At 42.3% G+C, this 14,432-nt stretch overlaps 1 protein-coding gene across 2 annotated transcripts in view; it reads right to left on the bottom strand.

Moving 5' to 3' along the window:
• The window catches only part of SNX25 (sorting nexin 25), an 88,145-nt gene extending 78,089 nt beyond the window's left edge, over positions 1–10,056 (bottom strand). The window contains exons 1-2 of one of the 2 annotated variants that reach the window (XM_055711195.1): positions 9,289–9,410; positions 4,205–4,289 (exon numbers count right to left, since the gene is read on the bottom strand). In XM_055711195.1, coding sequence (XP_055567170.1) covers positions 4,205–4,219 — 15 coding nt within the window. In that variant the 5' untranslated portion in view covers positions 4,220–4,289; positions 9,289–9,410. Of the gene's footprint in view, positions 1–4,204; positions 4,290–9,288 lie in introns of both variants that reach the window. The other variant, XM_055711187.1, reaches the window with a different exon arrangement.
• Positions 10,057–14,432: the final 4,376 nt, after the last annotated feature.

Here is a 14,432-nt window from a genome sequence, read left to right as displayed (position 1 = left end):
AAAGTCTTCTATGATTCTTGATGATCCTTCAGAGAACTGTTAATTGAATTTAGTGACTGATAATGGATCAGATCTTAAGTTGCCTTCTCTTAAACAGCTGATCAAATTCCTTTTCCTTTCAGTCTTATCAACCTGCACTTAGCAGAATCAAGTCCTGGTAGCTTAGATTTGCTTTCAAAAAAATTCCATTTCTGTGACAACAATAATGATGAATTACCTAAGTAAGCAAGTACCCCTGAGTCAGCTGACACACAGCAACAAACACCTTAAAACCAACAGTAACAACCCGGTAACACAGGTGTACCAGCGCCTGTGATAAGAGAAAGATTTATGAAGATTCACAGCCCAAACTCAGCTCTAACAGCTGATATGATTTCAGCAGATTTCACTTCTGGAATCTGCTGGAATCGGGAAGATTTTCTTCCCACCTCTGCCTCAAGTCTGATGGAGGGCATATACAGAGAACAGGATCAGTCAGAAAGCCTAGATTTGAATGTTTTCATTATTTTTTTTTCACATCACTCATCTAAAGGAAAATGGTGCTACATTTCATGAAACAGTTGGCATAATCCTGACTGAGCCAAAGACGTTCGTAAATAGATTTAACAGTCAAAGCTCTGGCTTATATGCTTTTTTATACTGAATAAAACTTGCTATATTCCCATTAGTCCTGACTTGCACTATCACATCCACTACCAAAATTTTTTTTAAAAACAGAAGTAATAAAAAATGGGCTCCACTCCATAACAGTTTGTTGTTGAAGGCAGGCAGAAATCAGACTGAAACTTAAATAAGGCTTGACAAAATTACTTGAAGGGGTAGGGGTGAAGCACATTTCAAAAGCACGTGCAAAGAATGAGGTTGCTAACAGGGAAGCCTGTTTCCTGGAACAGTTCAAGTTTTCCCCAATTTTGACTTTGTTTATAGGCTGAAAAAAAGGGACGTACATATTTCATGGAGACTTCCAAACAATACTCATTGTTTGAAACTTCTGAGAATTATTTAAGATGCAGAAAACAACAGTCTGAAAGGCCCAGAAAAAAAAACTCATGGCTGGCATTGAGCCTGAAATTTTGTCTTAGGTTCAAGAACCTACAGATGCAAAAACTAAGTTAAATGTCATTTATTTATTTAAACAATTTAAGTAATCTGAATGATGAAGAAAACTATGAATGTTAAATAATAAAGAATTAAGAAGTTGTTTCAGTAACTATGCGAAATAAATGGCAAAGCACGAACAACACAGGAGTACCTTCCAATATCGAGACCCATTCACAACACTGGATCGTCAAATGCAATTTTTGAAACTTAACAGCAGAAAGCCAGGCACATGCTACAGGCACACCACACACAGACTTACTCTGCTATGGAATTAAAGCCAGAAGCAGAGAAAAAAACCACAATTATTTCTATTACATTAACTCAATTACAACAAAACTAGAACAGAGCTCAGGACAGATCCTACAATATAAATAGGCATGGCGTTTGAGCCATTAAGTTTAATCACTGATCTAAAAGGCAAAGACTGCATCTAATTCAGCATACAGGAATTATCCAGTTACCCAAAGCTACTTGCTCCACCCACTGCTGCCCTATTAACTTCTTTTCTTTGTAAAACATATATTAACATCAGACTGGGCTTTGATGATAGACATTCACCTTTAACTGATCTGGATAGATGATCTCTTATAGTAGTAAATATTTCTTCAACGTATGATGCAAAAATAAATTTTCTGTTCACAAGAGTTAATATTTTTAATTAATACCTATAGTGGTATTTAAGATTGCAAAGCAAGTATGAACGTGTCACATCAAGTATTAATCTACATATATTAAGGGATACCATAACTACCAATTTAAAAATCAACATACTTAAAGCATATTAATCCTATTATGTTAAGTATCATTATCTCAAAAACTATTTTATAATATCAGCATATCTTATTTCCACTAACACAGCTTCTGGAACACAAACTGCGTTTTTCTTATATTGGGAACTTCTATCTTAAATGTACCATATTCAAAACTGATAAAACTAGTAGCATAACAACCTTACCATCAGGGCAGAACTTCCTTCACTTGAGATTTCATACAATACTAGACAGGTAAGAATATGAAAGTGACACTTTCCTCAGGTAATACCTTCATTCCTATCAGTACAGCTAAGAAATAATGGGTAAGTTAGCATTCAAATTTCTGCACAGCAAGAAATACAGCATTTTTCTCTGCTGTGATGTTTAGTATGACCACCAAAATAAAGGCTTACATAAATTCTCAGTGTACATATACAGCCCCAGTCAGTATACTAAACATCTCCACGCTCTCCTCCTCTGTTAAAAACAAGACAACAAGAACCCATGGCCTATACTTCAAGGCCAAAAAAGCCATGTGCTATGAAGACTGAATTGCTGGCAAGCCACAAAAAACCTGCACACAGACTCACGCCTCAGCCGCAGTCTCAGCTTGACAATCACAAACTCCTGCGTTGTCTGTTGCTGTACCTTCCCTCCCACACAGCTTTTCACTGTACAAAGGTAGGGTGCTCTCTCTTTTTAAGAGAGCATCACAAAACATGCAGAATTGTCATCATTGATTTTATTAACATTACCTTGTCCTCTTTCACTGTGCATACTTAATAGGGGAAAAAATGGGAGGTTTATATGATCAGTCAATCTGTACCATGGACACAACACAAGCTTGCTCCCCTTATAACTACACAATATTACTATTTATTTTTTTTAAATTAGTTAAGGTGGTAGCTTGGGAAAGGATATTCTATTCTATGTAACTGCCTCTTCCTTGGGTAAATTTTGTTGCTCTCCTTTGCAGAGCACAAGGAACCAACACCAGGCAAAGAAGAAACTTGATCAGATTTTATTTCCAGATTGTTTCTAATACATGTGTATAGTATTTTCAATCCCAAGGCCTATCTTGAATGCAAAAATCTTTTCACTCTTGATCTTATTACAGAGATTTTGGTTCCACCTTCAGTACTCCCTTGCCAGAGACCTGGACAGAAAGCTCCCAATGAGATCACCACCTTATTGACTTAGCGTGGCTTGGTTATCAGGAGAAATGAACTAGTTCTCAGTCATAAACCCCTTTTCAAGTGAGAAACAGTCCCTACAAAGGTAAAAGCAGCCTAATTTAACACAATGTTAAGAAAATTAAATGTCAAGCACAATACAATGCAGAGCTGAAAACAACACAAGATACAATGGAAGGAAACAGAAAGGGTTGCATGACAAAGACAAGAAATTTCTAAATATACATGATGAATAAAAATATACAGGGAAAACTAAGTCTACCCACCACTAAGGAGTTATGGGAAAAATAAGTGAGAGACAGTCTGAAAAACAGTTCATTTCCTGAGATCAGTCTCCTGTGAGGATAAAGTTATCACTTCAAAGTTATACCTGCAGGTAATCAACTCGCGCAGTCCTGACAAAACTTCAATTCTGAAAAAGCTTATAAATCCCTAGCATTAACAGCTATTCCACAGATCCCTAAAAATAAACTGTAGCAGAAATGTATATATGTAACAGCCTCCACTGAACTGTAAGTGAACATTTGCAATTCATGCAACATTCTCTTAAAGTTTTAAAATATCCCTGAAATTGGTAGGCAATGCTACAATACCTTTTCATTACTTCCCTAGTAGTAAGCTCATCTGCATCATCAAAAGCGGATTGCTAACCTACCCATATAAGAGATAGCACTAAGAATAAAAGCATCAGACTCTCAGTTCTGTTAAAAACAAACCAAACAAACATATCCTCTCCTTTCAACCCAGAAACAACCGATAAATTAGAAGAATGGCAGCAGATCAGAGTATTTGGTTGCAAGCCCAAAAGGATCCAAAACAAGCATGACAGAAGAGCAGCAAGCAGAGACTAATGACTGGCAAAAGTAACAGTAGAAATCCTGCAATATCAGAACCCCCAATAATCCCTAATGGACCAGAGAATGAGACAGACCGTACTGCACACTTGGTTTAGGTTGATAAAAACCCCATAAATGCTTTTGAAGACTTACTAAGGTGTAAAGATCAATACTGAAAGGAGTTAGGAAGTTTCTCCTCTGCCTCACAGTTGCTCTGAACTGCTCGTTACCTCAGGAACTGCTTTGCATCATGCTTGAAATGATGCCCACGGATGGCAAAACCTTCCACTTCCTACAGCTGCTGGGGCTCCTGCAAGCTTACCTTCACAAGCTTCATCTGATGGCAGAAGTCCAACAGTGAAGGAAAATTAAACTGTGCGTCTTTTCTCTCTGCTTCCCTTATGTTCCTTGAAAAAGAACAGAGCACTCAGCTTGGATACCACGACAGACACTCAACTTAGGTTGAGCTGCCATCCTATTTGAATCACTCGGACCAGTTCCAATAATCTCACAACTCAACCTCCTACAGCTCAAGCAAAAACTAGTACTATCTTCCAGGATCCAGACATTTCAACAACCACCTGATTCAATGAGAAAAGATTTACCCATGCCCCTGCATTAATGCCAGATTCACAGAAACTCCATGTTCAAGGATGGAACAAGCTTTTAGGAACATAAATCACAGTTGGGTATGTCTCCCTCGGGCCAGAAAGTCAGGGTAAAGTATTTCTGAAAATGGAGAGCTACTAAACAGAAGTGAACAAGTGACCAAATATTTGAGTTTTAAAGAGATACTCCAAATCACTGGCAACAGTTAATCATAAGAAACTAAACCCAGGACGTTAGAACCAGTGTACCATTTTTGCTAGAATAAAACTTGTTTATTACTTACTTTTCTATTAGTCCTGCAAGACAGACTAGGTAGATCATTCTCTATACACAGTAGCCTTCATTTAATCTGAATTTAAAATGCAGCACTTAAATCTAATACAGTAATCCTTGGGTTTTGACTTATTTAAATTAATTTGATAATCCAACTCTATTTTTCAGAGTTTTTGCTTTGAACCAGAGTCAAAACATTAAGCTGAAAAGAAAACTCTGTCCTACCAGTTTTTTGGACAGCGAAGCAACTCATGCTAGAAGTGTGGGAAAAAGCATTTTCCTTCCCCTTCCGACTAATTTGGTTAACATGGTTCTTCATATGAGTCAAAGCCACCTCCCCTACAACCACACAAGTTAAAAGCAGCGTAGGTAGCAAGCTTGAATTTAAAGAGGTGATCCATGCTCTAACCAGGGCTATCTTTGGTATGAACAAGTCTACTGATACTTGAAAAGTTAAAATCCCCTTTGAGACAGGCATTTTCATGAAAGTACAATTGGGTCACCATGCCTTTTCACTGTCTTGCATTTTGCTGTCCTTCACCACCACAATCAATCTTGTCCTCAAAAAGCTCCTGAGAAGTGCTTAAAAATACCTGACCAATAACAATATATAATTTCAGGTTGTTTGACTCCCACTGTTTTAATATCAATAGAAACTATTTGCCAGTATTATTAATGCCTGCAAGTGCTTGAATTAATAAGTAAATAATATTATGAGTTGCCTGTACACCTCTCTTCCCTTCTCTTTCCAAGGAAAATATGAAAGAACACAAAGCTTTATGTGGAAGCCAGAAGACTACCCAGATATACCTTGTGATCACAGCTCTCACATACAGGAAGATTATGCTGAAAGCACATCTCATCACGAGGATATAAACTGTGCACCTTGTTTTGCAGTTCTCAGCAGATTTCAGATGCTCTTGCTGAGGTACCTTACTTTAGCAGAAAGTCTTCACCTTTCAAGTCCCAAAGGGGTTACACAAACAGTATTTAGGACAAAGCACAGCTTCACATTTGGAAAGATGGCTTCTCTAGTAGCAAGTTCAAGTAAAAAAGGCACACACCTTACTCTTCTGAACCTGTAACACAGCACTTCCTCACCCAAGTTACTCGCTTGCATGAACAGGTCCATGAAAATCAACAGCACTAAACTCACATAGTAAGTGCTTGCAGAGCTGAGAATTTACATAAAGCTCTTTTTTCAGCACAGCATAAAGAACTCAATCCGAATCCCTCTGAAGTTGAAAGAGTACTCCCACTCACCTTCCAAGAGCTGAGCTTGACTGCCACTAGAGTAAATATTTATTACCGAACACTTAGTATTTCATTTGTTAACCCCAACGTGAAACTCACTCAAGAGAACAAAAAATGAACCTATCTGCCTTGAGTTCATGTACATACGACACATGCAGAGCAAGATGCCAGCCATTAGACTTTCTCCTAACAAAACAAAAAAAAAATATTTTAAATCATTAGGCCAACAGAGGGTTCTTCCCTATTCTTGAAGAAAAGATGCAACAAGGCTGAAGAAATTCTAGCTTTACAGTCATCCTTCTACTGGCTTCCAGAAGAGACAACGGGATCATAAGGCTCTATGAAAAATGGAAGAGTAACAACTGAGCGATAATAAATCAGTATAAACATAAAAGTATGCACAATAAGAAGATTACCAATTTCTCAAAAACAGTACAAAATTTTTCAAAAATAAATGTATGGATGAAACTTTGCAAAAAACATTTTAGTGAATGGCCAACACTTCCATACGTGGACTATATAGGCACTACTATTTACCTAACTGGTTCTTCAGCGACATGTAGGTGAAGAAATCTACTTACCATATACAAAATTCTGTTCAGAAAAAGTATGCCAATGAGCGTTGCAGCCCCAAAGCCATTTTGTATGAGAAAGAAAACAACAAAACTAAATTAAAGGCATGAGAAACTCCCGTAAGTTGCCTGGAATTACAGCTTCTAAATAGAAAGGAGCGAGGTATTTTACCCTTTTTTGACAGTCTCTTTCATACAGCCAGGTTAAATTTTAAGAACAGTGAAAAGCAGAAGTAAAGAAAAATTTTAACTGAATCAGGGAAAGGGTAAAGAAAGAATCCTGGAAAGGGGTTGCAGCAGCAGGTACTGCTGCTTTAGTAGCAGCTTTTAAATACCAGATTTCAATTACCTTCTGAAACAATGAACACATACCACAGAACTACAATAAATACAAATACCACATACTAGACTACAAAAAGCAAGAGCAGGTATGCACTGTTTATGCATATGAATCCAATGGATGGACACAATAGAACATGTTGAATAACAGGCAGTAACATACCACAAAAAGAAAGTGCATATGGTACAGTATACTGAAGTGGACTGTGTTTGTTTCTGGACAGTTCTAAAACCACTGAACAGAAGTGAAACATGTATTATGTTTTTCACAAAGGGAGAGAGAAAGCAAGCAATACATTTTTTTTTCCTTCAATTCTTGGCTTCCCAAATTAAAAGGATTTCCATCGTTTGGCTGTTTCACAAATATGAAAGTTGCTCCTCATTGCAGTAGCAGGGAGAGAGATTTCAGTTAAGTTTATATAAAGATTGTTTTGTACTAGGTAGACCATATATTCTCCTAAAAGTATATTAACACACATCCAGGTGTTCAGCTAAGTGTATCAGCACATCAATGTCACTGGAGCTATGGCATTATCACTGCAATATTTAATCTTGCAAATCTGAAGGCAACAGGAATTTATTACCGATGCATTTTTCTTCTTTTTTTTCTTTTTTTTTTTTTTCCCTATTTGGTGCAAAGTAGTTGAATGGTGAAATACAAAAGCATATAGTCTTTTACTACTCAGGTGCTTAACACACATTTGTTTCCCAGCATTCCTATGACAAAAAAACAGCTGAACAATCCCTAGCTGTACCCACTTCCTACACTACACACAGAATAGGTACCTTCTGCTTATCGGTTGCTGCCTTTTGTGTGCTATGTCTTCGCACTTCCCCATTTCTAAAACTCATACACACTATTCTTTGCTCCCTTCAAAAAAACTGAGTATGTCGAGTCTTCAAAGCAAAGAGGATTTAAAGTCTACTGAGAAGACAAAATGAGTACCATACACACCCAACCACCACAAATAGAGCCTGAATGCACCTTTACAAGTTGTATTATTCATTGAAGTCACCAACCTCCAGCCAAATGATCCCTTCTACTGACAATAATGTCCTGCCAGTTTTCCTTAAATGCAGGCCTGGAAAAACATATTGCTCGCAAACACTGGCTCTTTCCCTCCCTTGGTCAAAGAACAATGAACTACTACTGCAGGTTGTTAGCTGATTTGATTGGCAAGAAGGAAAGACAACCAACTATGCCAGCAAGTGATTTCTAACAGGTTCTCTGCCCTGCCAGCACCCTCTGCTTTCTGCAAATTCAGCTGCATCGACTGCATCCCAGAAACACTGAAATGACAGCATTATTTGCTTGCTGCTAACAGGAAGAGTACATGTACTAAACTTAATGAACTGGGTCACCAGAACAGCTAGGCTGTATGCCAAGGTGGCACAATTATGCTCCTTTGCCTTTGTAGACTGCTCTCAGGTATCCTGCCTGACACTACTGAAGTGAAATAGCACTGAGGTGGTGCTGTCTACTACTGCAGCACTTCACACACTAACACACCCCACCAAGGTCTTCAACTCATCAGTGAGAGGCCAAGGGCACTCGACTGCCGTCACCAGCTGCGATGTCAAATGCCACATCCCTGCAAGCTGGCAGCACAAGGCAGATCCTCATTTCCAGCAGCAGTTTTTCAGGCCCGTCTAGGCTCAGCTCCGGAGCACCAGATGACTCAGTGGGGGGCAGGTGCATGGATGGGAGGAAAGTTATTTTGACCAGCACCTGTAGTCAGTCTCCAAATACCTTATACTACCAGGCCCATTCAGAAGAAACCAAAAAATACTAAGCAGTGAGCTACAAAGAGCTCACAAGCACTAATTAGTACATTTTAGAGAATGTACAGGAAACAAATTTGTGTTTTACACAGAAGTCTGCAGCAGTTTCAGAACACACTGGCACTCCCTTAAGGCATTATGAAAACACCATCTGAAGCTGTCCAACTTCAGAGCATGCATTCATGCAGCACTATGCTGGCTCTCTGAGCACACCTCTCTTTTACTAATGACATCTCAACTGAAGGAGCAGAAAAGGATGCGAGGGACAGCCAACAAACTGTCGCAGGAGCCCTCCGCAATCCGAAGGTCTCTCTCAGAGCAGTCTTGATTTTTCCTGTACGCCTGCCACCCTCCAGCACAACTTTTCCCATTTAAAGCCCCGTCGAGCGGCAGGGAGCGGACAGACTCCTTCGGCACCGGGGGGACACCGGGACACCGGGTTTGGGCGGCCCGGCGGGAGCGAGGGCCGCGCCACCTCCGTCCCCCTCCTCCCCGCTCTCCCGCTGCCGGGAAGGGGAGGCCGCGTCGCGGAAGCCGCCCGCCCGGCTGCACTCCCCTCCTGCTCCCGGCCACTTACCCCCGCCACACGCAGGACCGGAGCTGCGGCGGCGAAGTCCGGAGGCGGCAGGCGGCGGCGGCGGCCGCCACACATCAGGGCGATCAGGGTGCCCAGCGCGGCGGCGGCGGCAGCGCAGCCCGCGTAGAGGGCGATGCGGAGCAGCAGCAGGGCCAGGCACGGCGGCCCGCCGCCCCCCGCCTCGGCCCGCTCCTGCCCCAGGTGGACGACGGACACGGCCAGCAGCCCCAGCCCCGCCGCCAGCACGAAGCGGGATGAGCCGGGGTCCTCGTCCTCCTCGTCTTCTGCCGCCTCCTCTTCGCCGTCGCCGGCCACAGCGGCGGCCGCCGGGGCGCTGCGGCGGCCGGCCTCGCCGCCGGGGCCGTGCGAGCCCAGCGGGCCAGGGGCGGCGGCCCCCGCTGCCTCGGGCTGCCCGGCCGTACTGCTAGCGCTGTCAGCACCGGGGAACATGCTGCTCCTGGCGCCGCTGGGAGCAAGAGCATCTCCCGCCGCGGCAGCCCCCTGCGAAGGTCGCCGCTCCTGGGCTCCCCCCTCTCCTCCTCCTCCGCCTCCTCCTCCGCCGCCTCCTCCGCCTCCCGCCGCCACTAGCACCGCTGCGGCCGCCGGGGGAGCCGGAGCTCATGCCCGGCGGCAGGCGGGCGCGCGGCGGCCCAGCCGCCTCCTGGCGGCCGCTCAGGCGGCAGCCCTGTCCGCCGGTGGGCGGCGGGCGCTGAGCGTCGCGGAGGCCCCGCCGCGCCACTCGGTGTCCGGCAGCGGGAAGGGGAGGAGGCGCGGGCGGCGCCTGGCAGGCGGGAGGGCCGGGGACCTGTGGGCCCGCTGGGCCGCCCCGCCCCGCTCCGCCCCACGGCGTGGCCTGGCTTCCCTGCGCCGGGGTATGGCCCGCGGCGCTGCGCCGTCCGCGCCCGGGCGAAACGAGGAGGCGAAGGTGCTTCCCCACGGGGGTTCCCACCGGCAGCGGTGTGGAGCTGGGCCCCGCGGAAAGCACCGGGCGCCCCTCTGACACGGGCAGCCTGGCAGAGCTGGGGGGCTGCAGGCTGGAGGCCGCGGCTCGGCCCAGCGGGACCCAGGATGGTTTGGCTGTAGCACCGAGGCCCTGAGCTCAGGACAGTGCCTTGACCTGGGGCATCACTGAAGACCAGGCCCCCTCCTGAGTAAGCGTTGTACACACCCCTCTGCCTACACCCCCTTGGTCAGCCAGAGGAGAACTTAAATAACTGTGTTTCAGAAATAAAAACTTGATGGAACAGTGATTGAAATGATACAACAGCGATTGTGCAAAAGCCAGCGCCACCGCCCCACACGAAGCCTGCCAGTTCTCCCATTGCTACCCTCCCTCCGCCGGTCTGATGTTTTATAACTGCTTGTGGCAGAGTCTGAGAACAAATTCCTCGGGTGGCAGAAGCCTTGCCGTATTTCAGCTGTGCTGGGGATGCACGTTCGCCTCGCCATAGGCTTGGTGCGATTACAGCTCCTCTGAACTGGCAGGTGTGTAGCAGTTTCCAACCACAGCCAAAGTGAGAGGCCTTGATCCCTTCAAAGTAGGCCTAAAGGGCAATGCTTTCCGTAAGGCAGCCAGACTGCGCAAAAGTGGATTTACAAGCATTTACTCATGGGCTTCATTTTAAGAGCAGATACCCCATTAAGAAAGTTAAGCACTGCAGAAATGTTTACACTTCTGGGAAGCCCTTTTCAGATTGCCACGGCTCTGGCGGTCTTAATGTGAAAAATAGCCCTCAGTCTTATCTTGAAACGACAGCTATTGTTGCTGAGGTTACAGCCCTTTTGATTTATTCACATTCTGTGAAAAAGTTTCTTCTGGAAAATTAATTATATTAGCCTGATGAAAAAAAGGTACAAATATCAAGGCCCTGATCTTGTGAATATTTACATTTCCACATAACTTCATGAGTGCAGCTAGCACCATTTCAAAACCAGACACCAAACTTCCCTGTGCCACTGTAATACTAAGCGAGCCGAGGCATTGAGCATGAATAGTACAGGTGTCCAAAGGCTCAGTGACAGCCCTGACACTGCCCTGTAACAGGGGGTTCGGTGTCAGCTCTTGGTGAAAAACTGTGATAGAAACGTGCACGCTACAGGCACAGAGCTAATCGGGATTCCACGTTCCAGCAAAAGTTTTACTCCACAACAGTATTTTCTAAACTAGTTCTAACCTAACCCACAGTGCCTGATGGTATGATCTGACTCGTGTATGAAACTGTCTCCATATACACATGCCTTTATCTACTAGAGGTTTACGTAGCAATGGATTTCCTCTCAAAATCCTGAAGTAGTTTTGAAGTGATTTTAGCTGCGGTGTTAGTCACTGACCAAAAGAGACGCTGCTCCTTAATCTGATCCAAAGTCCTTACAGTAAGTTAAATATAATTTTATGACACAGTTTATTCTATTTAGTGGATATTAGATTGCAGAAAGACCTTTTCAGTGCTAGCTCAAACCATTCACAGTGTCCCAAACTGATTTAAGTAATGTCTCTAATGTGATTAAAGGTGAAAATCATTACATCATAATAATGGAAAACACTATTGCAATGACAGTCCCTTTCCATGTGAACTACCATGTGCCAAAACATCCTAATGCTTCACCAAAGGGCTTGGGGACCATGGTGCTTTCAGTATGTCTGATCATTAAGACCAACAGATTCTTGCAGAGTCTGAAAGCTTTTGGATAAGACCCAACATGCCAGAAGGTTTCCTATAAAGCTATTTTATTCTCATCAGGTAGAAGAGAAAAAGCAAAGATCCAACTCCCAGCACACACTTTATTCCTCAAAGATTTCAGAAAATACAGGACTTTGGACCGAGTTCAAGATCTATTCTGGGATCTTAATAAAGATCCACACAAGAAACCAGACAGAGTGTGTAGATGCCTCCTACTGCAAATGCGTTCAGGAAACTGCCTGGGCCTCTGTCAAAACTACTTAAGGGAATTGAATTTTTAAATTAACCTGAAGCAGACCACGTAATGTTGTTAGTCCTGTGTCAACAGAAATTATTTTCTTATTAAAGTATTAATTCTCAGAAGTGAAGAGGAAGAGGAAAAAATAAACCTACCTGCAATAATGGTTTAGTCCTGCAGCGCTTAATGCACAAAACCTGTTCTTGTCTGAATGAGTAATCTCACCAATTTTGGCTATGATTTACCAAGCTTACATGAATTAGATATGTCTAAATCAACTGAAATGTGTATCCATAGAGTTAGAGCGAAAGTCTATTGTTTTTCTTTCAGTTTTTAGTAATATTCTATGACTTTTCAACCTGAGGGACAATTCCTAATATATTAGAGGATATCCTAGCTCCGCTGAAGTCAATGGCAATTTTCAAGTTTCCTTCAGTGTTATCTGAACTTCCCTTTTTGTACTTCAAAGAGTACCCTCCTGTACAAGACAAAAGGGCTTCAGAGGTCAATTTTCTGTCCATGGGGTTATTTTATTCTCTTTCTGTAACTTACTTACTCAGCCATGGAACCAGTTTATGAGATAAGGAATTCAATTTCTACCTTATTCAAGCATTACAGCAAATACCTTTCCTACAAAGATAAGACTATTTTAATCTTGTTTTAAAATGTAAATTGTGTCTTATTTGAGAGAAGAGTCAGCACTTTCACTTTTTTCCTTTGAGCTACGAGTATAGTTTACCTGTTTATAACATAGCCCAGACAAAGCCACACTGGTCTGAACATATTTCTGCATCTTTTAGTGACTGTCTTGCAACTTGCACCTTCACAGTACTGCAAACTTTAAACGTCAATAAATTTGCACCTTGAAAATGTTTAGACAAGCTTAAAATGAACGCTTTCCTAATGGCTTTTTCACATTTACTTCGTTTTGTGAGCCCTTCTGGCTCAGATCATATTGTTATAAAGGTTAGCAAATTAAAATAGAAATTTATTATAGGCAAAAATAAAGGTGTGTAAAGTACATAGTTTATATTTTTAGCATAGCTACAACTCTGAAGTAATTTCATGCTTTTTCATAACTGCTGTGGTGCTGCATTGTAGTTACAGTCACGTCAAGAGTTTACAGAAATTCTTAAAAGCCTCTCGGGCACAAAACCCAGAAGTACTTGTGAAGTCTTAAACTTGGTATGGAAGAGTGATAACTAACACTGTTAGAAACAACCATAGGAGAGAGAGAAAACAATTTTACTGGGTTGATGCTGTTGATTTCATTAACCCTAGCTAATCAAGCAAGAGAAAAGGGGATTGTCATATTTCTCAGTACCTTGAATCTTATTTGACACCTTTCAAGACAATCAAGAAAATGATTGTGATTATTTCTCAAAGGCTTGCAGAATGAAAGGGCTCAAAATTGTCAACCTTTGTTGCCTTTTAAAACATTCCCTGCAACGATAGATGCTTTGGACTTGATTGAAAACTTAAAATGCAGACACATTTCAGTGGAAACCTTATAAACAATCTGCCTCTATAAAAGCAGACACAATTTGTCTGATAAAACTTTACATCAATGTTTATATATAACAACTGCAAAACTTCTACTTAGACATGTTTTTTTCCTTACAAGAATTTGTAAAGACATTATGATATAGCCTTTACAGGATCATACACTCACTGTCTTTCCATTAGGCCCATTCCTCCTTTACTGAAAATCAGCTGAACTGCACACAGAAGATAACTATTGATTTTTGTGGCCCACATTTCCACAAAATATGTAAGTTACACTAACATTAACTATTTGTTTTTCACTACACCTTTTGAGACAATGGTATTGTATTTTGCCTGTTTGCAGATAGGAACCTGAACATGCAGGTAAAAAGGACAAATGCACCCACTTAGATAAGTGGGTACTATATAAGATAAGGTACCTAAGACCTCACATTGTGAGGTCAGCAAGGGCTCAGCATTTTGTAGCACTTGATGTTTTCCAAATACAGCTTCCATTGATTTCAGCTGCAATTGTGATTATTCAATATTTCAACAGTGAGTTCAGTAGGGTTCCAGAAAAATAACAATGAAACACATACTAAGTATGAAAAGTTAGTCTATATTACTTGCAGAACCTCCATTAAACACTGTAGCACAAGTGGGACTAGACTCTGGTTAATGTAGGGACATTCCGTTGTCTTAAGAGATTTTCTTTCTTTACTTTTAGCATTCTGGCACAT

The sequence above is a fragment of the Falco cherrug genome, chromosome 1, assembly GCF_023634085.1.
Source record: "Falco cherrug isolate bFalChe1 chromosome 1, bFalChe1.pri, whole genome shotgun sequence".
Lineage (NCBI taxonomy): Eukaryota > Metazoa > Chordata > Aves > Falconiformes > Falconidae > Falco > Falco cherrug.
Note: the sequence above shows the minus strand (reverse complement) of the source record. Positions and strands in the feature narration are given on the sequence as shown.